This window comes from Mobula birostris, chromosome 21 (assembly GCF_030028105.1).
Source record: "Mobula birostris isolate sMobBir1 chromosome 21, sMobBir1.hap1, whole genome shotgun sequence".
NCBI lineage: Eukaryota > Metazoa > Chordata > Chondrichthyes > Myliobatiformes > Myliobatidae > Mobula > Mobula birostris.
This window is the reverse complement of record NC_092390.1, coordinates 56,814,249-56,841,129: the sequence shown is the minus strand read 5'-3', so window position 1 is coordinate 56,841,129 and position 26,881 is coordinate 56,814,249. Positions and strand designations below refer to the sequence as shown.

General features: G+C 41.8%; 1 protein-coding gene across 2 annotated transcripts in view; it reads right to left on the bottom strand.

Annotated features, from left to right (window-relative positions):
* The window catches only part of acsl5 (acyl-CoA synthetase long chain family member 5), a 114,007-nt gene that overhangs the window by 42,218 nt on the left and 44,908 nt on the right, over positions 1-26,881 (bottom strand). The window contains exons 1-6 of one of the 2 annotated variants that reach the window (XM_072239534.1): positions 26,546-26,641; positions 11,406-11,554; positions 6,777-6,891; positions 6,620-6,684; positions 4,305-4,406; positions 2,061-2,160 (exon numbers count right to left, since the gene is read on the bottom strand). In XM_072239534.1, the coding sequence (XP_072095635.1) occupies positions 2,061-2,160; positions 4,305-4,406; positions 6,620-6,684; positions 6,777-6,891; positions 11,406-11,528 (505 nt within the window). In that variant the 5' untranslated portion in view covers positions 11,529-11,554; positions 26,546-26,641. Of the gene's footprint in view, positions 1-2,060; positions 2,161-4,304; positions 4,407-6,619; positions 6,685-6,776; positions 6,892-11,405; positions 11,555-26,545; positions 26,642-26,881 lie in introns of those variants that run through there. The other variant, XM_072239533.1, reaches the window with a different exon arrangement.

The following is a 26,881-nucleotide window of genomic DNA, read 5'->3' as shown; positions in this document are numbered from 1 at the left end:
GACTTGGTACATTACAGAATTCCACCCTTGGTGTGTATCAGAAATGGCTGGTTCATGAACCTGTATCATTAATCCTATTACTTTTTCTCTCCACAGTCACTGCCTGAACTTCTCAGCATTTATAACATTCTGTTTCCACAACCAATGGACCCTTCATCACATGTTCCCAATATTTCTTATTATTATTAGTTTCTTTCTTTCTGTACTTGCAGTTTGCTGTCTTGTGCACTCTAATTGAATGTTCTAGTGTGTGGAGAGGATTCCAACTGGCTGCATCCCTGTCTGGTTATGGCAGGGGGTGACTACTACACAGGATCAAAATAAGCTGCAGAGATTTGTAAACTCAGTCAGCTTCATCATGAGCACTAGCCTCCGTCGTATTCAGGACATCAAGGAGCAATGCCTCAAAAAGGAGGCATCCATCATTAAGGACCCCCATCACTCAGGAAACGCATTCTTCTTATTAGGGGGGGTACAGGAGCCTGAAGACACACACTCAACGATGCAGGAACAGCCTCTTCCCCTCTGCCTCTTGATTTTTGAGTGGACATTGAACCATGAACACTACCCCACTACTTTTTTATTTCTATTTTTGCACTACATACATAAATGTGTGTGTGTGTGTATATATCATATAAATATAGTGTATCTCAGTGTGATATATATGTACTTTGATAATATATTTACTTTGAACTTTTTATTCAATTTCCTGCTGTTTCTTATTCAAAGTTTTGCTTTCATATTTCCAGAATTCTTTTTCTTTTTGTTTCTCTCCTTCTCCACTTTCACACAGATATCTTACCCCCAGAGAGATCACTTGCACTTAACAAACCTTTATCACCCTCCCTTAGCAGGCACCGTGACCACTTGTATCATTCAGACTCTCCTGGTTTTCACTGTGTCACAGACAGTCCCTGGAGTCACAGAAAAGTGCAGCACAGAAACAGGTCCTTCGGCCCATCTAGTCTGTGCCGAGCCATTTAAACTGCCTACTCCCATCAACCTGCCATCCATGTACCTATCCAAACTTCTCTTCAACGTTGAAATTGAGCTTGCATGCACCACTTGTATCATCCAGACTCTCCTGGTTTTCACTCTATCACACACATTCTGCCCAACCCGTCCACACCAACCATATTGACTACTTAGCTGGCCCCAATTCCCCATGCTCAGCCCATAAACTTTGAGGCTCCTCCCCTCTACCATGCTTCTTTGCCTTTCAATTGTCTACTTCAGTTTCGTTACCAAGAAGAGACACTGGCCATTTACCCATTGGTCAAGTCTGCCAAAGTCTTTTCCACTGCAATTTGCACATACACACTGATACTATGAACACTGTAATCTTAATGGAGTTCAGCTATTTTGTTGCTCAAAGTAAGTTTATTATCAAGGTACATATTTCACCATATACAACCCTGAGATTCATTTTCTTGTGGGTATTCACGATAAATACAAGAAACACAATAGAATCAATGAAAGACCATGCTCAACACGGCAAACAACCAACGAGCAAAGGACAGCGAACTGTGCCAATGCAACAAAAAAGAAATAATATTGAGAACATAAGATGAAAAGTTCTTGGAAGTGAACTGAGCCAGAGTTGTTTTTGCTGTCCTGATGAATGCCACTAGACCAGTCTTAACCATTTCTTCAATATAACAACATACCTTTGATTGCTACATATTTTAGTCTGGGAAAAGATTGTTGGAAGTAAATAAGTACAAGATGGCCAGCCATTATTATTGACGAGGTATAAATACAAACAATTATGAGTTCACATACAGCAACTGAAGGATACAAACTTAGAAGCATGCCAATGCAATACAAGGGTGACTTGCAGAGATATACAACATAACTAACCCACTGGGCAGATGTTTCTGATCAGTGATTCCCAACCCTTTTTATGCCATGAACCCCTACTATTGACAGAGGGGTCCATGGACCTTGGGAACCCCTGCTCTATACAGAGAGTTCATAGTCAATCTTTGACACCTTTCTCTTTAGGTTTAAATGAATGAATGCAAAAATAAATTGAAGATCTGCTCTTCACTTATACCTACCCTTATTGATAATGTACACAATGGCATCAGGTCCAAGGGTGTCGTACAGGGGTATCACTGACATAGAGTAGGTATAGCAAGCCAACTCAGAAATTATCCACTAATGGGGAAAAAAGAAAAGGTCTGTTATTTGAGAACCAAAACAAGTCCGGAAGACAGATTACCTCAGTTTATAAAATACTGTTCTACAATAAGTATGGGTTGTCTGTCATCATAATGCCTTATAAGGCGTGAAGCGAAAGACTTGTGTAGATGAACTGAACACACTGACGAGGGAGAGGGAGAAGTGGAGAGTCGGTCATCGTGCCCGACGTCGGCCCCCTAGGCCTGAGTCAACATTGTAGTAGTACTACAATAGAAACAGCAGGAAAATGCAATGCAACAGGCACAAAATGCTGGAGAAACTCAGCAAGCCAGTCAGCATCTATGGAAAAAAGTAGTGGCATCTGAGTTCCTCCAGCATTTTGTGCCTGTTGCTCGGATTTCCAGCATCTGCAGATTTTCTCTTGTTTGTGAAGAAAATGCAATGGCTGTGCACTCCTCTTTCAGACCACATACATGTTATGCTTGAAAGCAGTGTAGTAGCAATATGCCTATGATTACCGTTGGGGTTGAGAAGCAACACCCTATATTCCAGCTTGATGGCATGAATATCTATTTTTCCTTCTGATTAAAAAATATCCCTCCTCCTCCCCTCTTCTATTCCCAAATCTGACTCTTGCCTCTTCTCACCTGCCTATCACCTTCCACTGGGTCCCCGCCTCCCTCCCTTTCTCCTGTCGTCCACTCTCCTCTCCATCAGATTCCTTCCTCTTCGGCCTTTTACCTCTCCTAGCCCCAGGGTTCACCTATCACCTTCTAGCTATCCCCCTTCCACTCCCTCTACCTTTTCGTTCTGGCATCTTCCTGCTTCCTTTTCAGACCTGATGAAGGGTCTCAACCCAAAACGACAACTGTTTATTCATTTCCATAGATGCTACCTGACCTGCTGAGTTCCTTCAGCATTTTGTGTGTGTTGCTTTGGATTTCCATCATCTGCAGACTTCCTTGTGTTCATATCAGCAATATATACTGTATGTGTTGTAGTTAAATATAGACCCAAGTAAAATTAATATGAATAAAAATGGTTACTACAGGAAGAAAGCCATATTCTCCAAGAAAGGGCAAGATACGTTAAAAATAGAGCTTTGTTTTATGAACCATGGATAAATACTAACCGTTCAAATGTCTCTTATCTTTTTTAATATTCTTAAGCTTGTACTTTGATCTCTGAGTTCAACCCAAATCAAGTAGGTTAACTCTGAAAAGCCTGCGCATGGAGCCCTAATTAATTATCTGACTTTATAGTCTAAGTGATGAACTGACTGGTAGTCCTTCAGATTTGAAGAAGACACATGAAACCTGTACATGATGGAGTTTTCAGTGGAACAGCCATTGCACAGGGGCGATCCCACTCTCTCGGCAGAACAGACCTTGATCCAGTGGCACGGACAACCGTTACAGCTGGAGACCTCTCCGGCTGCAGTGGATGACCAGGACATCTACGTGTCTTGTCGTGCTCTTAGCGCTCCACAATGCCTGCTGGGCCTGCCTTCTTGACCGTTGGACCATTAATCAATCGGTCTCCTCCGCTCAGTCTGCCAGGGCCAGACTTCACACGCTGGGATAGACAGATCCCCTACCTCACCGAGGGTCGAAGACCCGTCGGCTACCCTCACCTGGTTTGGCCCGTCTGCCGAGACGGTTTACCGGGGGTGTGGCCGCTGCGCGTGTTACAGCTACTTGGAGCCACAGGTGAGAGCTGAGCGCCAGGTGGGGACCAAAGTGATGAACTACAGTAATATTTACAGCAATAGATTTGAGAGTTTTGGTTTCTTTTTGCAAATGAAACATATTTTATCTGCTAACTGTTCATGTTGGTACAGGACATTTTAATTCATTTCAATTAATCAGTTACAGCTAGAAAGGGGACTTTGCCATTATTAGATCGAATTTGGCAAGCTGTTACAGGAAAATATTGCAGTAAGCTCAAATTAAGGTCCTTTCCTGCTCTTTTTAGACAGCTAAAGTCACCACAGGTCTTGCATGTTTGTAAGACATCTAAAGAGCCTGTGGAAGAGATGAGGAAGAAGAAATAACTGAAATGGTACAAGTTGCCAAAAATGAAAGACTGATGCGATGGGCTTGTGTAGCACGGCTATTCATAGTAAAAGTACCATGGTTCAGTAGGCTAACATCCTTTACCTCAGGCCTGTTCTGAGCAAACACCCCGATGTACTGTTCCGGGCATGGCTTACTTCCACGATGTAAAAGGCCTGATCCAAGATATTCTGCTCGATCGGACACCTACAGGTAAACGAGAAGAGTTAAGAGTCTAGATTTACACAGAACACGTGTATTCTTCACCTCTTCCATCCAATTCACATTGCTAAGTCTCCTGCTCTCTATAATGTCATACTTTTAACTCAATACCCCTAATTCCTGTGTGGCTCAAAGTTGACTCCCTCAGCCTCTATCCATCCAAAAATATTAAGCACAATAATGAATGTCATATTTGTCCATAATTCGTTGTTGTCAACTGCTATTGGCATCAACTGCTTCCAATATTTACGTTAGGTGGAGGAAAAAAGCAAGAATGGAAGATCTAGGCTCAAAAATAAACAGGGAGCACTGCCAATTGGGGCCACTTGCAATACAATTTTAATAAAGGTTTAATCTGGTATAGCGTCTGGATTCAGTTAAATGGATGTGAGATGCTTGTATCATCAGGGAATGCGTGGTTGCCAAGCAGAAGAAACTAAGTAGCAGTAAGAGATGAGGAAGGAGAAGATACCAATAAAGAAGTGGATACGATAGGGTCTTTTGCGGATACATTAAGGTCTTTTGCAGATACGATAGGGTCTTTCAAGAAACTCCTGGACAGGTATATGGAGCTCAGAAGAATAGAGGGCTATGGGTAACCCTAGGTAATTTCTAAGGTAGGGACATGTTCGGCACAGCTTTGTGGGCCGAAGGACCTGTATTGTGCTGTAGGTTTTTGATGTTTCTATGTTTCTAAGAGGAAAAGCATCGTTTGATCGTCATGTGCCCTGTTGTATGACATGGGCAGTCATGCTCTTTTCATGGCCTTTTCATGGCCATGATTGCTCCTAGCAAATTTTTCTACGGAAGTGATTTGCCATTGCCTTCTTCCAGGCAGTGTCCTTATTACACAGGTGACCTCAGTCATTATCAATACTCTTCAGAAATTGTCTGCCTGGCATCAGTGGTCGCATAATCAGGACTTGTGAGATGTACCAGCTGCTCATACGACCGTCCACCACCTGCTCCCATGGCTTTACGTGACCCTGATCAGCGGGGTAAGCAGGTGCTAGACCTTGCCCAAGGGTCACCTGTAGGCTAGCAAGGGGCGCCCTACACCTCCCTTGGTAGAGAAGTATCTCCAACCTGCCACCCATAATTAAGAACATAGGATGATAGAAAAGAGCTAAAAGTGTTTGGATAAAGTGACAGCTCCAGAAGCAACGGAGGAGGAACACCATTATGAACCATTCTGGTCAAAAAGCTCAACAAAGTGAGAAGGATTGGGTTGAGGATAGATGATTTTATCAAGTGTAAGTGCTGAGGAGATTTTGGAGAAAGTGTGTGTGATTGGATGATGGGATGACAGCTTGCGTCTCAATGGCCTCGGTGCTGACGAAACGTTCCTGTCATTTTGCCCCTACACCTCCTTCCCACCACCCCCAGCCAAAGTGCAGGCATTGGAGCTCTATGGAATTGCAAGTTGCTCTTTACAACAATGCTTTCTGCAGGAGGGCATTACTTGCACCTAACTTGGAAATACAGTAATGCAGTTAGCATCACTGGAGTGTTTGCATAGTGACAGGTTCTGCCCACAAAAAAACCCTGCTGTTATTGATTTTTAGGACATTCAGGTCTTTCAATTGCAGTCGCACTTTGGACACGTTATAATAATGCCATTCAGTTTCACTTTTCATAAAAAGTGTCGATTGTAAAAATAAATACAAAATATCAAAATTATCCAAGAGTCTTGAAGCAGTAGTTTTGGGTTGAATCATTACCTGGATCTGTTTTACACCTGTTCATTGTCCAATAAACAACTTTTCCTAGTTTTGTATGTGAACATGTTGGAACTTACAAAGAGAGTTATGTTGTGCCTTCCTGTAGTTTCATGATTTTCCAAAAAACAGATCCTTATCATTGCTAATTTTTATATAAACTCTTGACTAACAGTTCAGTCAATTGCACCTTACGCAAAAGGAAACTGTGGTCCAAAGTTCAATTGCATATGTTTACAATTCACAGGGTGAATCAAATCTTTGGGGAGCTAAGGTGTGTTTAAATGTGGTGGGGTGTGGAGTTGAGCATTGACAGCTCATAATTGCTTCTCCCACCAGATACAAAAAATACACTAATTATTACTTTCCTCGTCCTTGAATCAAGATGCAATCCTAAGATATTGCAAATTGTGTCTTCCCATTCCACAGGCTTGGGCCTCCGTACTATTTCCAGGATTTTATTATGAATTCAACATGTACCTGCTTGTAAGAAAGCCACTGATAAGGCTGGTTACGTTTGCGGTAACCCAGACAAGGTCCATCACCTGACAGGAGAAAAATACTTAGTATTGTTGAATAGTGAAAAGGTTAAAAAAAACAGTAGATCCCATTTAGAATTTTGCTTGTGTATTAATACCTGATACATGCATGCCTCTTTGGAAAGCATCATAGACTGTTCTGACATCATCGTAATAGTAAGATGTCACTTCATCGCTTTTCAACATTGCATTTCTCCTGGCATCTTTGCTATTCTGTAAATGAAAAGTAGTAAAATGAACTTTCTTTTATGAAATTGAAGATACTGAAATTCAGACTGATGAAATGTATATTAGCAAAATGGATACATGTTCAATGCAGCTACAAAGAAGGCATGACAGTAGCTATATTTCATTAGGAGTTTGAGGAGATTTAGTATGTCAGCAAGGACAGTCACAAACTTCCATAGACGTACCATGGAGAGCATTCTGACTGGCTGCATCACCGTCTGGTAGGGAGGTGCACAGGATTGAAATAAGCTGCTGAGAGATGCAGACTTAGTCAGCTCCATCGTGGTTACTAGGCTTCGTAGTTTCCAGGATATATTCAAGGAGTGATGCCACAAGACCCCCACCACCTGTTCTCATTGCTACCATCAGGGAGGAGGTACAGGAGCCTGAAGGCACACACTCAACGATTCAGGAACAGCTTCTTCCCCTCTGCCATTCAATTTCTGAATGAACATTGAACCCATGAACACTACCTTACTACTATTATGATCTACTTATTTAATTCAACTATTTAAAATATATATATATATATATATATACTTACTGTGATTCATGTTTTTTCTATTAATATGTCATGGTCCGGTCTGTGCAGTCCGCATTCTGGTTCATGGTCCGGTCCAACGACCTTTGCTCCAGGTTTTCCTGTCTACCCTGTTTCTGTTCTTGTTGAGCACTAATTGAGGCAGCTGATGCTCGTTGGGGCTGGCTGCATAATTACCTCCAGAGACCAGGGTGTGGCTGCTGGATCATTCTTGTTCTTACTCCTTGTATCCCTTCCCCTGCCTTCTGTTTCCTGGCCTGAAGCCTTGCCTTGCCTTGCATTACCTGAAGCCTTGCCTTGTCTTGCCGGTAACTCTTGCCTTGTCTCACCTGAAGTCTTGTCTTGGAGCCACCCTATACCTAGCTCCCTTCCTGTCCCTTGCCTCCATCGGGTAAGCCAGGCCAGATTGCCATTACCCTGCAGTGGGTCCTGTCCCTTCCTGTCACTTGCCCTCCGTCGGGTAAGTCAGGCCAGATTGCCTTTGCCCTGTGGTGGGTTCTGTCCCTTACCTGTCGAGTGGAGATCCGCACCCTGCCCAGGTGATCTGCGCCCTGCCCAGGAGGAGCTTCAAGCCCCCAAGCCTCTAGCTGAACCTCGCCTCAAGCCCCTGGTCTCCAGCCTCACCTCAAACCCCTGGTCTCCAGCCTCACCTCAAACCCCTGGTCTCCAGCCTCACCTCAAGCCCCTGGTCTCCAGCCTCACCTCAAACCCCTGGTCTCTGCCTCACCTCAAACCCCTGGTCTCTGCCTCGCCTCAAGCCCCTGGTCTCCAGCCTCACCTCAAGCCCCTGGTCTCCAGCCTCACCTCAAACCCCTGGTCTCCAGCCTCACCTCAAGCCCCTGGTCTCCAGCCTCACCTCAACCCCTGGTCTCCAGCCTCACCTCAAGCCCCTGGTCTCCAGCCTCACCTCAAACCCCTGGTCTCCAGCCTCACCTCAAGCCCCTGGACTCCAGCCTCACCTCCACCCCTGGTCTCCAGCCTCACCTCAAGCCCCTGGTCTCCAGCCTCACCTCAAACCCCTGGTCTCCAGCCTCACCTCAAGCCCCTGGTCTCCAGCCTCGCCTCAAGCCCCTGGTCTCCAGCCTCGCCTCAAACCCCTGGTCTCCAGCCTCACCTCAAACCCCTGGTCTCCAGCCTTACCTCAAGCCCCTGGTCTCTGCCTCACCTCAAGCCCCTGGTCTCTGCCTCACCTCAAACCCCTGGTCTCCAGCCTCACCTCAAACCCCTGGTCTCTGCCTGCCAGCCAGGTCACGTCCTTGTCTAGTTCTGGGGTCCGAGCTAGAGGCAAGACCCAGGTTCTGGGTCCTTGTCCAGTCTCTGGCTTGGAGTCCAAGCCCGGGCTCCTAACTCTCTTGTCCAGTCCCGTTCCAGGTTCCCAGTTATCATGTTTATGTTCTAGCCCTCACCCTGTATCCTTGTCCTGTCCCTAGTACTTCAGTGTCTGTGTCTTGCACTTGGGTCCGTTCCCAGCCGCCTCCTTATGACATAATATGTATTGCATTGTACTGCTGCCTCAAAGACAACAAATTTTGCAACGCATGCCAGTGATATTAAACCTGATTCTGATAGAAATGCAACACACTCCTCCCACTGCACTACCTCTGTGCATTTTTACTATCCAGATCTTGAAAGCTTTATGGGCAACAGAAAGATTAATTACTTTTTCCCTTGCGAGTGATAATTTTTAAGCATGCCTAAGAATTCAGAAAAACTTCATTAGTAAGCTGAAGCAGCCCAAAGAAATTTAAACTCTTCTGTCTAGTGGAGACGAAGGACTTGATTCACAATCTTAACTTGACTAGAGTGAATCTACACCGAGGGTCATGAGACACGATCTCACCCACTCCTCCGCTTTTGCAACCCTCCTTCCTCCCTTTACCCCTCTTGCCCCTCCCCTATCCTAATCCTTACTCCGACACACATCCACTGAATAAACAAAGTCACCATAGTAAAATATTTAGAAAGGCCAAAATTTTATCGGACTCCATAAAACACAAATTCATCATCAAACGCATAATGAATCATATTAAGGAAGATTGAGCTCACAGTGCATAATGACGCAGCTGACACGGGTTGGGTAAGAGACGCAAGAACTGACCTCCACAAGAAATATTTATACAGTGCGTGGAAAGTATTTAGCCCCCCACAACTATTTTCACATTTTATTGTCTAATTTTCTAAATTTAAGATACATTAAAGTGGGATTTTTGAGCTAATCTACAAAACTTTGTGCATCATTTCAAATCAAAAGAAAAATTCCCAAACATGTCAACAATTTACTTAAGATTAAAAACCAAAATTACGAGGCTGAAAAGTATCAATCCCCTTTGTAATTATTCTGCTAACTTTCCTCAGGTGCAATATTCAGTACTACCTTATCAACTCACCCAATTTGTTGATGTAGAAAATTGGAGGATCACCTGCCTTCAATGAATTCATAAGAATATCTACCCCGTCTCTCTGTAAGGTCCAACAGTGTCGTAGAATTTCAACAGACCAAACCAAAATGAAGACAAAAGAGGCTCCAAGCCAAATTAGGGAAATAATAATAGAGAAGCCAAAGTATGGGGAAGGGTACAAGACTATCTCAAAAGTACTGAACATACCTCAGAGCTCAGTGCAGAGATGAAGCCACAACCACACTGCCTAGGTCAGGCCACCATTCTACACTTAGTCACTAAGGAAGAATGGCACTTGTAGGAGAGGCTACTGTGACACCAGCAATCACTCTGAGTAAACTGTAGGTGTCGGTGGCTGCAACTGGGGATGACAGTCATGGCTCCCCAGTCTCTAAGGCCTTGCACAAAAAAATGTATTTATTGAAGAGTGACAAGAAAGAAGCCTTAGCTAAAAAAAAAAACATATCCTTGCCTGTAAGGACTTTGCATAGTGTCACTTAGAAGATACCATAAAGATGTGGAAGAAGGTCTTGTGGTCGGTAGAGACTAAAGTGGAACAGTTTGGCCTCAATATTAAGCGGTATATGTAGTGTAAATCAAATACTCCACATCAGCCAGGCACCACCATCCTACAGTAAAGTACGGTGGAGTTAGCTTCATGTTATGGGAATGCTTTACAACAGCAGGGACTGGAAATCTAGTCAGGATTGATGGGAAGATGAATGTTTGCTAAATACAGAGAAATCCTGGATAAAACCTGCTCTCTTCTGCCGGAAAGCTTAAACCGGGGAGGAAGTTCACCTTTCAGCAGGACAATGAGCCAAAGCACACAGTCAGAGCAACCATGGAGTGGCTTCAATTGAAGAACATTGATGTCCTTGAGAGGCCCAGTCAGAGTCCTGAACTTAACCCGGTTGAACTTCTCTGGCGAGAACTAAAGATTGCTGTCCCCACCGTTCCCCAACTAACCTGGCACAGCTGGAGAAATTTAGCAAGGAGGAATATGCAAATCTCACTCCATCATGTTGTGCAAAGCTAGTGGAGGCTCATCCAAAAGAATACTGTCTGTAATAGCCATGAGAGGTGGTTCAACTAAGTATGAGCAAAAAGGGATGAATACTTTTCAACTGCTGACATCTCGGTTTTGATTTTTTAGTTTTCATGCTTCCCTGTGTTTTGGACTCTACTATATAAAAAAGAACGTGATTCACAAATAAAAATTCTCAGTTAAATTGATCAAAATTACTGTTTGTAATACTCATTTATGTGAACAAAGGGCTGGGGATGAGTGCTTTTACAAGCTACTCTGCATGGTTGATAATTTTTGGTCAGGAGCATTTAACACACTCAGAAAGAAAACATTACGGAAATAGTCAAAAGTGGTTTAAGAGAAGTAATTGTGATTGATTATTGGTTCTCTTCTATTAAAGGAAAATCTTGTTCATAAATCTAACACAAATTTCACACAGATTAAATTAAAAGTTATGAATAAAAACATTTCCTTAAATACATTTTATCTACTCATGTCATCTCTGTCAAGAAAATTTAGTTCAACTCACCTTGACTTGTACAGATTGCCTAGAAAGATCATTCAACAACTTGATAGGTTTTGCTTTGGGCCTCAACCAGTAATAGATCGCACCAATCAAGATCAGAATTAACACTGGGATCAGGATACTCATTGTTAAATTCTGCAGCAAAGATGTGGCTGTAATATTAATATAAAAATAATTATCAATCAGTTTGCAATACTCACTATCTCAACTTATTTACCTGTCTTAATTGCTCTTATAACAAATAGATTTATGTGGTATCTAATTTTGCTTACACCCAGAGACTGAGAATTGAAAACTTCATATTGTTGTGTGAAGCAGGTGAAATGATTTGTAAATGTTGAAGGATTTTGATTAAGAGATCTGAAAACTGCATCACAAATTTCAAAGAGCCATCAAACAACAGAAACACCTTCTAGTATATTTGAATACCCCAACTTCAAGCTCGGCAATTGACAATTGTTGGTATATTTTGCATTCTAACAACTGACAACCAGTTGTCATGACAACACATTAATATCCAAAGTTTCTCTGAACTTTAACTAAGATAATGGCATACCTGCCTTCGACTATCTCATTTCATAAGGGTTTAGACCATAAGACCATGAGAGATGGGAACAAAATTAGGCCATTTGGCCTATTGAGACTGCTCCCCAATTTCATCATGGCTGAACTATTTTCTGTCTCAGTCCCAATCTCCTGCCTGCTCCCCATATCGCTTCATGACCTGAATAATCAAGAATCAATCAGCCTCTGCCTTAAATATACATAAAGACTTTGGCTCCAAGCTGCCTGTGGCAACAAATTCCACAAATTTGCCAGCTTCTGGCCAAAGAAATTTTTCTTCATCTCCATTCTAAATGGACGTCCCTCTATTCTGAGGCTGTGTCCTTTGGTCTTAGATATTCCCACCACAGGAACCAACCTCTTGACATCCTCTTTATTAAGGTCTTTCAACATTCGAAAGGTTTCAATGAAGTCACCCTAGGTTTCTGCTAGAATATTTCTCTTTGTTATCTTCATTAACTTCCTATAGCAGTTAACTGCAATAGAGTCATAGGCAAGTACAGCACAGAAACAGGCCCTTTGGCCCATCTAGTCTGTGCCAAACCATTTAAACTGCCTAGTCCCATCGATCTGTACCATCACCCTCCTCCCCCCCTGCCGCAATACCCCTATCATCCATGTACCTATTGAAACTTCTCTTAAATCTTGAAATAGGGCTCACATGCACCACTTGCACTGGCAGCTTGTTCCACACTCTTATGACCCTCTGAGTAAGGAAGTTTCCCCTCATGTTCCCCGTGAAATTTTTGCCTTTCACCCTTAACTCATGCCCTCTAGTTGTAGTCCCACTCACCTCAAAGGAAAAAGCCTGCTTGCATTTACCCTATCAATACCCCTCATAATCTTGTCTACCTCTATCAAATCTCCCCTCAGTCTTTGACATTCCAAGGAACAATGTCCTAGCCAATTCAAACTTTCCCCATCGGTTTTCCATTTTCCCCTGCCCTCACTGTTATTTCCCTCACCCCTCTCACCTGCATGCTTCTTTGTTTAATGGCCTAGTTTGTGGAGAAGAGCATCCCCCTCAATGACCATAGTATCTCTGAAGGAAGTACTAGCTGAAACAAGTATTAGGATGGCCTCAGAAGGTTGTTTATCAACCAGAATGATACGCATATTGATTGCACTCTAAGGAAGAGAGGTGGGGTTAAACTACTGTGAGGCTGCAGAAGGCAAAATAAAACATTAGTATGATCTTCAGTGATTCCATTGAGAAGGGTAATGACCTCGCTCATCTTTACTTGTGGCATAAATGATTCTCACTGACGCCATGGTAGTGTAGCGGTTTGTGTAACGCTATTACAACTCGGGGCGTCACAGTTTGCAGTTCAATTCCAACATCTTCTGTAAGGGGTCTGTAGTTCTTCCCGTGGAATGTGTGGGTTTTCTCCAGGTACTCTGGTTTCCTTCTACAGTCCGAAGTTAGTCAGTTAATTGATCATTGTAAATTATCCCGCGATTAGGCCAAGCTTAAATTGTGGGTTGTAGGGTGACTCTGTTCCGTATCAGTTGGAATAAAGTAACCACTTTTTCAATCAAGAAGGCAAAGCATCTTAGACTCAACAGAGGACAAACAAATCCAGAAGTTCATTACCTTCATGAGAAAATTATAACTGTAAACTGTAAATTGCTTATAATTTTTAATAATGGTGTCTTTATAATTAATTAATTTCATTATTAAAATATCCACTTATCAAAAATACTTGTGTTTAATATTATAAACTGTCTAAATTATAGTTCTCATTGATTCGCAATGCCTCCTCACTGATCCATTGCCTCCTTGCTCCTTCCTTCATTGACACCAGTGCCTCACTGGCCAAGCCACTGCCCCTTGCTGCTACAATTTGCATCATCCACTGACTCTCCTTTGTGCTCTTCCCCTGGCCAGACCTATACCCACCTGCATTGTACCCTATGACAGAGTGTGACATCAGAACTCTGCAGCACTGCACTCATTTTATACTGACTGAACCATGTTTTCTCAGTGCGATGCTGAACTTGGGCTGAGGGGATCAGACAGGACAAGTTAGCCTCTCACTATCACAGCCATGACTACCATGGGTCTGGGTCTGCAGTCCCTGCTCTAGTCAGGTGTCCAATCTTGGGTGAGCCCCACGAGGAAGGACCTGGGAGTGGAGTCATTGGAGGGCATTGGTACAGACTGGATGCACCCATCCTGCAGTATGATTATGGTTGTTGCTCTACAAAGCTAAGCTCACACTAAAAACATGGACACAGCATTCTGAGCTAAACACTGGCACAGGCACTGAGGGATGGATAGCCTGCTTTGACATTCTAAATTAACCAATTTCCCCCTGGGATCAATAAAGTATGACTATGACTATGAAAAATGAGCTCTGTGTAATATTAATGTGATTCATGTGTATAATGAATAATCTTAAATTTGATCTTGTGATTTTATGTTACTTCCCGATACCTTTAAAGCACCATGATTATGTATTTCAAAGTATTATTTAACTTCCTTTGTGTCACACATCGAACTGTCCACCAGAGGGAGTCAGAGATGACAAGACCAACCCCCTTCCTGCTCACCTGCATATTAGGCAAAATATTAGCTCATTGTTATCAGCTGTGCCTTGTTTGAACCCTATTTTTGTTCATTGTCCCTTATTTCTTTACTCAGTCTTGGAGTCATCTTGTAAGTGAAGCCTTACCATTGTAGGAAGCTCCAGTTTAATGTTTTTTGGACTTTGACTGTACCTTACCTGCTAAGGAATCTAGTTGGACAATCCAAAAAGCCTCATTTGATTTTTTTTCCTCTAATTTTGTGTGACTTACCTTTGCAACTGGGCTCACCAGTATTCAGTGTGATGGAAGCTGAAAGGGAGAAAGTAAAGTCTGACACAGCAGTATTTCAGTGGAGTGAAGGAAATTACAGTGGCCTGAGAGAGGGGATATCCAAAGTAAACCGGAAGGAGCTACTGGCAGGGATGTCAGCAGAGCAGCAATGGTGTGAGTTTCTGGGAAAAGATTAGGAAGGTGCAGGATAGAGGTATTCTGAAAACAAAGAAGTACCTGTGGCAAAATAGAACTGTGGCTGACAAAGGAAGTCAAAGCTAATGAAAAGCAAAAGAGGGCATACAACAAAGCAAAAATTAGTGGGAAGACAGGGGATTGGGAAGCTTTTAAAAATGTACAGAAAGCAACTAAAAGAGTCATTTGGAGGAAAAAGATGAAATACGAAAGCAAGCTAGCAAAAAATATCAAAGAGGATAGAAATAGCTTTTTCAAGTATGTTTAAAAAAATGGGAGATGAGAGTTGATATAGAACCTTTAGAAAATAAGGCTGGAGAAATAATAATTTGGGACAAGGAGATGGCAGATGAACTAAGTGAGTATTTTGCATCAGTCTTTACTGTGGAAGATGCTAGCAGTGTGCCAGATGTTGAAAGGTGTGGGAAGAGAAGTAAGTACAGATATTATTACAAGGGAGAAGGTGTTCCAAAAGCTGAAAGACCTAAGGGTACATAAATCACCTGGACCAGCTGAACTGCTCCTTAGAGTTCTGAAAGAAGTAGCAGTAGATATTGTGGAGGTATTAGTAATGTTCTTTCAAGAATCATTGGACTCTGGCATGGTTGTGTAGGACTGGAGAATTGAGAATGTCACCCCACTCTTAACGAAAGGAAATTATAGAATGATTAGCCTGACCCCAGTGGTTGGGAAGATGTTGATGTCAATCGTTAAGGATGAGGTTACAGAGTGCTTGGTGACATAGGACAAGATTGGACAAAGTTGGCATGCTTTCCTTCAGAGAAAATCTTGCCTAATGAGCCTTTTGGAATTCTTTGAGGAGATTACAAGTAGGATAGATAAAGGAGATGTAGTGGAGGTTGTATATCTGGACTCTCAGAAGGCCTTTGACAAGATGCCGCACATGAGGATGCTTACTAAGTTAAGAGCCCATGGTATTACGGGAAAGTTACTAGCTTGGTTAGAGCATTAGCTGATTGGTAGGAGGCAGCGAGTGGAAATAAAAGGATCCTTTTCTGGTTGGCTGCCAGTGACCAGTGGTGTTCCGCAGGGGTCAGTGTTGGGTCTGCTTTTCATGCCGTACTGTATATCAATGATTTAGATGATGGAATAGATGGCGTTATTGCCAAGTTTGCAGATGATATGAAGATTTGTAGAGTGGCAGATATAGTGAGGAAACGGGAAGGTAGCAGAAGCACTTGGACAGATTAGTAGAATGGGCAAGAATGTGGCAAATGAAATACAATGTTGGAAAATGCATGGTCATGTACTTCGGTAGATGAAAATAAATGTGCAGACTATTTTCTAAATGAAGAGAAAATACAAAAATCTGAGATGCAAAGGGGCTTGGGACTCCTTGTATAGAACTCCCTAAAGGTTAACTTGCAGGTTGAGTCAGTGGTGAGGAAGGCACATGCAATGTTGGCATTCATTTCAAGAAGTCTAACCAAAAAGAGCAAGGATGTGATACTGAGGCTTTAAGGCACTGGTGAGGCCTCACCTTGAGTATTGCGCAGGTTTGGGCTCCTCATCGAATAAAGGATGTGTTGGCATTGGAGAAAGTTCAGAGGAGGTTGACAAGGATGATTCTGGGAATGAAAGGGTTACCATATGAAGAATGTCTGATGGCTCTGGGCCTGGCCTGTACTCTCTGGAATTTAGAAGGATTTGGGGGTGAAGGTGTACCTCATTGAAACCTTTCAAATGTTGAAAGGTCTAGACAGTCGATGTGGAAAGGATGTTTCCCATGGTGGGGGAGTCTAGGACAAGAGGGCACAGCCTCAAGCTAGAGGGACACCCATTTAAAACAGATGCAGAGAAATTTCTTTAGCCAGAGGATGAAGAACTTGTGGAATGTGTTACACAGGCAGCTGTGGAGGCCAGGTCGCTGGATGTATTTAAGATGGAGATTACTAGGTTCTTGATTGGCCATGGGATCAAAGGTTATGGGGATTAGGGCTGAGGAGGGAAAAAGAATCAGCCATGATAGAATGGTGGAACAGACTCGATGGGCCAAATGGCTTAATTTTGCTCCTAACACCACACACACACACAGAATGCTGGAGGAACTCAGCAGGCCAGGCAGCATCTATGGAAAAAAGTACAGTCGACGTTTCAGGCCGAGACCCTTCCACACAAACCAGAGAAAGCCTGCAGATGCTGGAAATCCAAGCAACACACACAAAATGCTGGAGGAACTTGGCAAGCCAGGCAGAATCTGTGGGGGAAAAAAATATAGTCAATGTTTCAGGCCGAGACCCGAACGTCAACTGTACTCTTTTCCATAGATGCTGCCTGGCCTGCTGAGTTCCTCCAGCATTTTGTGTGTGTTGCCCAGATTTCCAGCATCTGCAGATTTTCTTTTGTTTGTGATTCTGTTCCTCTGTCTCGCACTCCAAGTTACCTAGTCAGCTGTGGCATTGGTAGTTTTCAGAAAATACAGCATCACAAATGTAGCCTATACCCTAGTTTATGGTTCAATAAATTGATATTAGGATATGGGACGGTATGAGATACAGTAAATTCTTGCTCAAGCACACTTGCACAATAGTTATTTATCACCGAATGATGCTTATGATTAAACCTATATGATTGTTATTTATCTGCAGGATGCAATTTAACTATTTTATTGACAAATCATGAACAATCTGCTTTGTATGCAAGTTAACAATACATTGCAGCTTCAAGACAAGTTTGTTTAATAAGGTGGGGTTTGTGAAATAACATTCTTAAATTTCCACAGATTTATTACATCAGAAATGCAAAATAGCAGCTAATGAACACATTAATCCTGGTTTGCTACAAGATTTTCATGTGTAATATGATGCATCTCCTCACAACAAACTATCCTTTTGCAATTTTTCTGAATACTCATTTTGTGACAGATGTACTTTGGGGAGCATTCTAACTGGCTGCATCACAGTCAGGGGTGGGTGGCTACGGCACAAGATCGGAACCCGATAGGCATCAGAATGACTAAAGACTAACTAAACCACTCCTGATGACTTTTTAAAAAGTCATTTATGTTAATACATCCAGAGGAATATATCCCAAGTGGGGGTGGGGAGCTACTGCACAGAATCCAAATAAGCTGCAGAGATTTGTAAATTTAGTCAGCTCCATCGTGGACTCTAGCCTCTGTCGTATCCAGGACATCTTCAAAGAGAGATGCCTCAAAGGTGGCATTCATTATTAAGGACCCCCATCACCCAGGACATGCTCTTCATTGCTACTGTCAGGAAGGAGGTACAGGAGCCTGAAGTCACACACTCAATGGTTCAGGAACGGCTGCTTCCCCTCTGCCGTCAGATTTCTGAATGGACACTGAACCCATATGCACACTACCTTGCTGCTTTTTTTTGCAACACTTACTAAAACTGAATGAAAGTATACGAAAGTTAAATTATGTATTACAATGTACTGCTGTGGCATAGCAACACATTTCACAACATATGCTGGTGATATTAAACCTGATTCCAATAATCAAGATATGGCAAATAGTATTAGAGATCATCTAGTCTTGATAGCTGGTTTAATGAAAAAGAGTGTTGAATACCATCAGACTCAAACCTTCAATCTGTTGTAAACAGATCCTTTTTTGATGCAGCTTTAAGAGTTAGTTATTGATCTGGTGTCACCTCTCTGGTAGCAAAGAGAAGAGGGCATGTTCTGGGTGATGGGGTCCCCCTGGTAGAGCCACTGCTTCTCCACTTCGGCAACCTGGGTTCAACTGTAATCTCTGCCGCAGTCTGTGTAGAGTCTCCATGTCCTTCCTGTGACTGTGTGGGTTTCCTCCAAGTGCTCTGATTAACCTACCAGCAAGAAAATCAATTTCTCCTTGCAGTTAAAAAAAATTCCCTCCCTCTCTTCTCATCTATTCCCCTCTCTGGCCTCTTACTTTTTCTCACCTGCCTATCACTCCCCCCCCTTTCCTTTATCCTATCGTTCCGCTCTCCTCTATCAGATTCCTTCTTCTCCAGTCCTCTACCTTTCCAAACCACCTGACTTCATCTATCACTGAGCTACCCTGCTTCCCCTCACCTACCTTTTCATTCTGACATCTTCTCCTTTCCTTTCCAGTCCTGAAGAAGGATCTCAGCCCATATCATCAACTGTCTATTCATTTCCACAGATGCTGCCTGACCTGCTGAGTTCCTCCAGCATTTTGAGAGTGTTCCTCTGGACTTAACAGGCTAAAGGCTTTGAGGGTTGATAGGTCAATTAGTTTTTGTAAATTTCCATTTTTGTGTCAATGAGTGAAGTTGGAGTTTGTTTGATGGAGGAGATTTGCTCTATCACCAAAGGCTCTTGCAAATTTCCCAGAGCGTCCTAACTTGTTGCATCACCATCTGGTATGAATTGGCCACTGCACAGGCGCAGAGGGTTGCAAACTCAGCCAGATCCATCATGGGCACCAGCCTCCCCTGATTAGAGGACATCTTCAAGGAGTGATGCTTCAAAAAGGCAGCATCTATCATCACCCAGGACATGCTGACTTCTCATTGTTACCATCAGGGAAAAAGTACAGCAGCCAGAAATGTGTAGTATTTATGTATGGCACAGAGCTGCTGCAGAACAAATTTCATGACAATGATATTAATGATACTACTGGAGCAACAGGCCCATAGCAGGTTGCATGTTATTGGGGCTTCACTCAACCATGGAACATCTGGACAACAAAGATGCATACATCAGGATGCTCTTGATCAACTACAGCTCAGCATTCAATACCATCAGCCCCTCAAAACTAATCAATAAGCTTCAAACCTTGAGGGTTCCAGCCCAAAACGTTGACTGATCGTTTCCACAGATGCTGCCTGACCTGCTGAGTTCCTCCAGCATGTTATGAGTGTTGCTAAGACCTTGGCTTCAATACTTCCTTGTGCAATCGGATCCTGGATTTCCTCACTTGCAGACCTCAGTCAGTCTGATAGGCAATATCTCTTCCACAACCCCCATCAGCACTGTTGCACCACAAGGATGTGTGCTTAGCCCTCTGCTCTATGCACTTTACACTTATGACTGTGTGGTTCAGCACAGCTCCAATGTCATGTTCAAGTTTGCTGATGATGCCTCTGTCGTAGGCCAGATCAAAGGTGGTGATGAATCAGCATATGGGATGGAGATTGGTGTGGTATTCCATTGATTCTGTTATGGTTATTATTCTATTACAGGTTTATTGAGAATCTCAGGGTTGTACTTTGACAAGAAATTCACTTTGAACTTTTAAATGAGATTCTGATACTGAAGTATGAGGAGAATAAAGTGGGGTATTTAAAATGGTACATGATGGTCAGTGACTCAGTAGGCTTAACCCAAGACATCTATTCATTGAGAATGAGCGAAGCCCGGAGAGATGGTTAAATTAATTGTCTCTTCCACTCCCATGAGATTTTATGAACTGGAGAGATGCTGAAGGAATTCATATTAGTTCTCTGCAGGAAATTACCCGCAATAGTGAGAGAAAGTTTAAAAGAACAAATAAAGTGACCTACAAAACAATGTCAAATAGCTTTGTCACAATTTGGATCTCTTTAACTGTCATTCAAGCATACACAAATACAGCCAAACAAAACAGTTTACTCCAGGGCCAAGGTGCAAAACACAATACCAACAGTCATACACAACACAAGGCACATACAGCGCATATAAGATAGCAAGCACGTACATGATATCAGTAAAATACAGTTGCGTAAAAAACGTCCAAGACCCTGAGTCCGTGAATGTTGCAGCAGTTTGCAGTCAAGCACGATAGTTTTGTAAAATTTATATTTAATGAAAGAGTTGGCTTTTTAAAAGGGAAAAGATTTGTAAGTAACAGCAGACAGTGGCTGAAATATCTGCCCTGATGTTTACATTGAATAAGTTTACCCATTAGGGAAATGCAGCATGATCTTTAGTTTGTTCTAGAAAATCAGGTCTTTGTGATTGTTTGCTGTTATTACTGGTAGGGACCCCGAGTTGTAGGATGTTACACAGTATGGAAGCGGAATCTTCGCACACACCCCCGAGTCCAGAGCAACCATCAACTACCCGCCATTACACTAATCCTACACAAAGTCATTTCATCTCCCCGCATTCCTATCAACTCTCCTCAGGGTTTACTAATCACCTACACAATAGGAGCAAGTTGTATTACTGTTAAATATGTTCTCATAGGCACCATCTATCATTAAGGATCCTCATTACTAACATCAAGGAGGTGGTACAGGAGCCTGAGGATACACACTCAAACAATTCAAAGCACATTTGTTATCAAAGCATGTATGCAGATATGGCCCTGAGATTTGTCTTCCCTCAGACAGCCACAACACAAAGAAGCACCAGGGAGCATTTTAGGAACAACTTCTTCCCCTCTACTATCAGATTTCTGAATGGTCCATGAACACTACCTCACTATTTTGTTTTTTTTTGCACTTCTTTTTAATATGTATTGTAACTAGTAGTAATATTGTTTTAAGCATTATAACCATATAACCAGTTAACAATTACAGCATGGAAACAGGCCATCTCGGCCCTTCTAGTCCATGCCAAACTCTTACTCTCACCTAGTCCCACCCACCTGCACTCGGCCCATAACCCTCCATTCCGTTCCTGTCGATATATCTATCCAATTTAACTTTAAATGACAACATCAAACCTGCCTCAACCACTTCTGCTGGAAGCTCGTTCCACACAGCTACCACTCTCTGAGTAAAGAAGTTTCCCCTCATGTTACCCCTAAACTTTTGCCTTTTAACTCTCAACTCATGTCCTCTTGTTTGAATCTCCCCCACTCTCAATGGAAAAAGCCTATCCACGTCAACTCTATCTATCCCTCTCATAATTTTAAATACCTCTATCAAGTCCCCCCTCAACCTTCTACGCTCCAAAGAATAAAGACCCAACTTGTTCAACCTTTCTCTGTAAATTAGGTGCTGAAATCCAGGTAACATTCTAGTAAATCTTCTCTGTATTCTCTCAATTTTGTTGACATCTTTCCTATAATTTGGTGACTAGAACTGTACACAATACTCCAAATTTGGCCTTGTACAATTTCAACATTACATCCCAACTCCTATACTCAATGCTGTGATTAATAAAGGCCAGCATACCAAAAGCTTTCTTCACCACCCTATCCACATGAGATTCCACCTTCAGGGAACTATGCACCATTATTCCTTGATCCCTCTGTTCTACTGCATTCTTCAATGCCCTACCATTTACCATGTATGTTCTATTTTGATTAGTCCTACCAAACCTCACATTTATCAGCATTAAACTCTATCTGCCATCTTTTAGCCCACTCTTCTAACTGGCCTAAATCTCTCTGCAAGCTTTGAAAACCTACTTCATTATCCACAACTCCACCTATCCCTGCATACTTACTCCATGCACAAATCCATGTTGGCTGTTCCTAATCAGGCCCTGTCTATCCAGATAATTATATATACCATCTCTAAGAATACTTTCCATCAATTTACCCACCACTGACGTCAAAATCACAGGCCGATAATTGCTAGGTTTACTCTTAGAACCCTTTTTAAACAATGGAACAGAATGAGCAATATGCCAGTCCTCCAGCACCATCCCCGTTTCTAATGACATTTGAAATATTTCTGTCAGAGCCCCTGCTATTTCCACACTAACTTCCTTCAAGGTCCTAGGGAAAATCCTGTCAGGACCCGGAGACTTATCCACTTTTATATTCCTTAAAAGCGCCAGTACTTCCTCTTCCTTAATCATCATAGTTTCCATAACTACCCTACTTGTTTCCATTACATTACACAACTCAATATCCTTCTCCTTAATGAATACCGAAGAAACAAAATTGTTCAAAATCTCTTTTGGCTCCGCACATAGCCGTCTACTCTGATTCTCTAAGGGACCAATTTTATCCCTAACTATCCTTTTGCTACTAAGATAATGTAGAAACCCTTTGGATTCATTTTCACCTTACTTGCCAAAGCAACCTCATATCTTCTTTTAGCTTTTCTAATTTCTTTCTTAAGATTCTTTCTACATTCTTTATATTCCTCGAGCACCTCATTTACTCCAAGTAGCCTATATTTATTGTAGATCTCTCTCTTTTTCCGAACCAAGTTTCCAATATCCCTTGAAAACCATGGCTCTCTCAAACTTTTAACCTTTCTTTTCAACCTAACAGGAGCATAAAGATTCTGTACCCTCAAAATATCACCTTTAAATGACCTCCATTTCTCTATTACATCCTTCCCATAAAACAAATTGTCCCAATCCACTCCTTCTAAATCCTTTCGCATCTCCTCAAAGTTAGCCTTTCTCCAATCAAAAATCTCAACCCTGGGTCCAGTCCTATCCTTCTCCATAATTATATTGAAACTAATGGCATTGTGATCACTGGACCTGAAGTGCTCCCCAACACATACCTCCATCACCTGCCCTGTCTCATTCCCTAACAGGAGATCCACACTGCCCCTTCTCTAGTTGGTACCTCTATGTATTGCTGCAAAAAACTATCTTGCACACATTTTACAAACTCCAAACCATCCAGCCCTTTTACAGAATGGGCTTCCCAGTCTATGTGTGGAAAATTAAAATCTCCCACAATCACAACCTTGTGCTTACTACAAATATCTGCTAGCTCCTTACAAATTTGCTCCTCCAATTCTCGCTCCCCATTAGGTGGTCTATAATACACCCCTATAAGCATTACTACACCTTTCCCATTCCTCAGTTCCACCCAAATAGCCTCCCTAGACAAGTCCTCTAATCTATCCTGCCAAAGCACCGCTGTAATATTTTCCCTGACAAGCAATGCAACACCTCCCTCTCTTGCCCCTCCAATTCTATTACACCTGAAGCAACAAAATCCAGGAATATTTAGTTGCCAATCACACCCCTCCTGCAACCATATTTCACTAATAGCTACAACATCATATTTCCAGGTATCAACCCATGCTCTAAACTCATCCACATTTCTTACAATGCTCCTAGCATTAAAATAGATGCATTTAAAAAACTCTCCACCTCTTACTCTCTGTTTATCCCTAATGGAGCAAACAACTTTGTTACCTTTTTCTTCCTTCTCCCCTACATCTTCGGTCTGAGTGCTCCCGTTCTCTGTCCCCTGCCTATCCTCCCTCACACACTGTCTACTAGCTTTCTCTATTTGTGAACTAACCTCCTCTCTCCTAGTCTCTTCAATTTGATTCCCACTCCCCCACCAACCATTCTAATTTAAAGTCTCCCCAGTAGCCTTCGCAAATCTCCCCACCAGGATATTGGTTCCCCTAGTATTGCAGTGTATTGCTGCTACAAAACTATTTCATGACACAAGTCAGTGATACTAAACCTGATTCTGACTCTAATAAATAAAATAACACAGCCTAATGCAATCTTCTCTCAGAGAAATTTAAGTTTTTGCCCATATGACATCAACTTGATACTTTTGGATTCCTGGGATGCACAGTTCTACCACAGATATAGTTCAATGAAAATTGCCCTCCATTATAGAATGATTATATAGGAGATGTCATTAATTAGCTACAAACATGAGAAAATCTGCAGATGCTGGAAATCCAAAGCAACACACACACAAAATACTGGAGGATCTCAGCAGGCCAGGCAGTATCTATGGAAAAGAGTAAACAGTTGACATTTCAGGTCGAGACCCTTCTTCAGGAGAGTCCAGCATGAGTCCTGAGGAAGGGTCTCAGCCTGAAATGTTGACAGTTTACTCTTTCCCACAGATGCTGCCTGACTGCTGAGTTCCTACAGTATTTTGTGTGTGTTGCTATTAGCTAACCCTTCATGTGTAGTCTTGTTAGTTAGAAGCAAGGTCTATATTCTGATTGATTAACACATCCACTATCGGGAAAAGCATTCAATAGTAGTTCTGAAAGTTTGAAAGAGCTAGCAACACTAGATGCACCAACAGCAAATTCAAAAGACCATCAACAAATTAAACCTATGTCCAAATAAATCAAAGCTTTTATTTCAGCTGTTAAATTTTTGATTGAGTAACCTTTAGCTCGGAACAGCAATTACAAGCATTGCTACTATTCAAAGGATAATCAGTCATCTGTTTGTTATTGTGGAGATTACCCGACATGGCACATCAACGTTCACATTTCACAAAGTACAAAGCTCACAGGGCAAAATCCTGACGTTCTGCTGACAAGACGTTGAATTGATTTTATTGGTGCTGCAATAGGTAAAAAAGTCTGCAGTCACATAGAAATCTGCTACATTCATTTCAAAATTAAAAATATAGATACCTTCATGCTGAATATAGGAGCTTTCAAACTGATTGCAACCAAACTAATATAGGCTAAAGATATTTCATCTAATGAGAATTTTTTTCTGCCAAGTCTGATTATTGACATAAACAGTAAACAAGAAAATTAAAAATCCAATGTTAAGGAAAAATAAAGCTACAAAATGAAAAAAGCAATATTCACCAAGAACAAATAAAAATAAAATTAAATATTTATCTGTTAGAAATGAGAGTGTATGCGCCAGTCACTGTCGATACTGAACAGTATCTAAGTTATTTTAGAAAATTACTTTGGCAAAGAAAAACATCAAAACAAAACAGTCTGATGAAGGGTCTTGGCCCAAAGTGGCGAATGTTTATTCCTTTCCATAGATGCTGAGTTCCTCCGACATTTAGTGTGTTACTCTGGCTTTCCAACATCTGTAGAATCTCTAGAGTTTAATCTGAAATTACTGATTTTTAACTCAAGTCTATCTCCAGATGCTACAATATGCATTGTTATCAATTATACTTTTTAAAACAAATTCAGTTCATTTCAACAATCTGCGGGAGGAACTCAGCAGGTCGAGCAGTATCAGGACCCAAATCTCAATGCAGGATTTTGACTAACACAGTAACAATTCATTTCCTCTCACAGATGCTGTTCAACTCACTGAGTTTCTCCAGAAAACTCATTTGCTCCAGATTCCAACATCAGCACTCTCTTGATTAGTTTTGATTTTCCATTTGGGTCACACGTCACTATGTCAATGCAATGGAGTCCAACACTGATAGGTATAACCTTTTAACCAGGGCATTGATCAGTTTTAATTCTGTCCTCACAAAACACAGAATCATAAACCACAAATGGGTAAAAAAAATATCATTAGCACACTTCTGATTTTGCCGTTAAAATAGTACAGCACAGGAACAGGCTATTCGACCCACAATGTTCTGCCAAATTAGCTAAGAAGCAAAGCATGAACAGCCAAACACCAATCCCTCCCTCCCACACCATGCCTCTCATAATCTTGTAACTCTTTATCAGATCTCCAGTAGATTCCAATCTTTAGTAATATTGTGCATCAGTTTAATTTTATAAACTCAAAATCTTCAGCAAAGGACCTGAAAGTTAGAATTGGATTTTCCTGAGCTGAAAGGCTACAGTTAAAGAAAATTTTTCACTCAGCTCGGAAAAAATCCTGTTTAAATGTCAAGTATATCAAATAGAAAGACGAGAGTAGAAGAAAACTGTTATTATTTTCACCTTATCATGAGCATAGGACTCAAAATGTCAAAAGCATGGTGCTGTTTATACAAGGGTAACTATACCATTTTAAATCAACAGAGTAAAAGCCATTTTACATACCTGTTAGTTGAGCAGCTAAAAACAGTCAGTTGAAGTGGAGTGCTTAAGGCTGAACCTCCTGCCGCACTGCTGGAACTGTTTTATGACAGGTACTCCAACCAGTAGTTTGGGTTTAAAGTTTATATGTATGGACAGACTGCTCACACAGCACTTACTCAAGATCATTCCTTCCATAGTGGAATTTCACTCCTGTAACCCTGTGGCAAGTAGCCAACACCTGTTCAAAGAGGCCACTGTGACCACGTAATCTTTGAACCTCTGCTGATATGAGTTCAAAGGTTCAATTTGCTCAAACATTGTTGATTGTTGCAACAATGGCTCAATAAGAGAATAAAT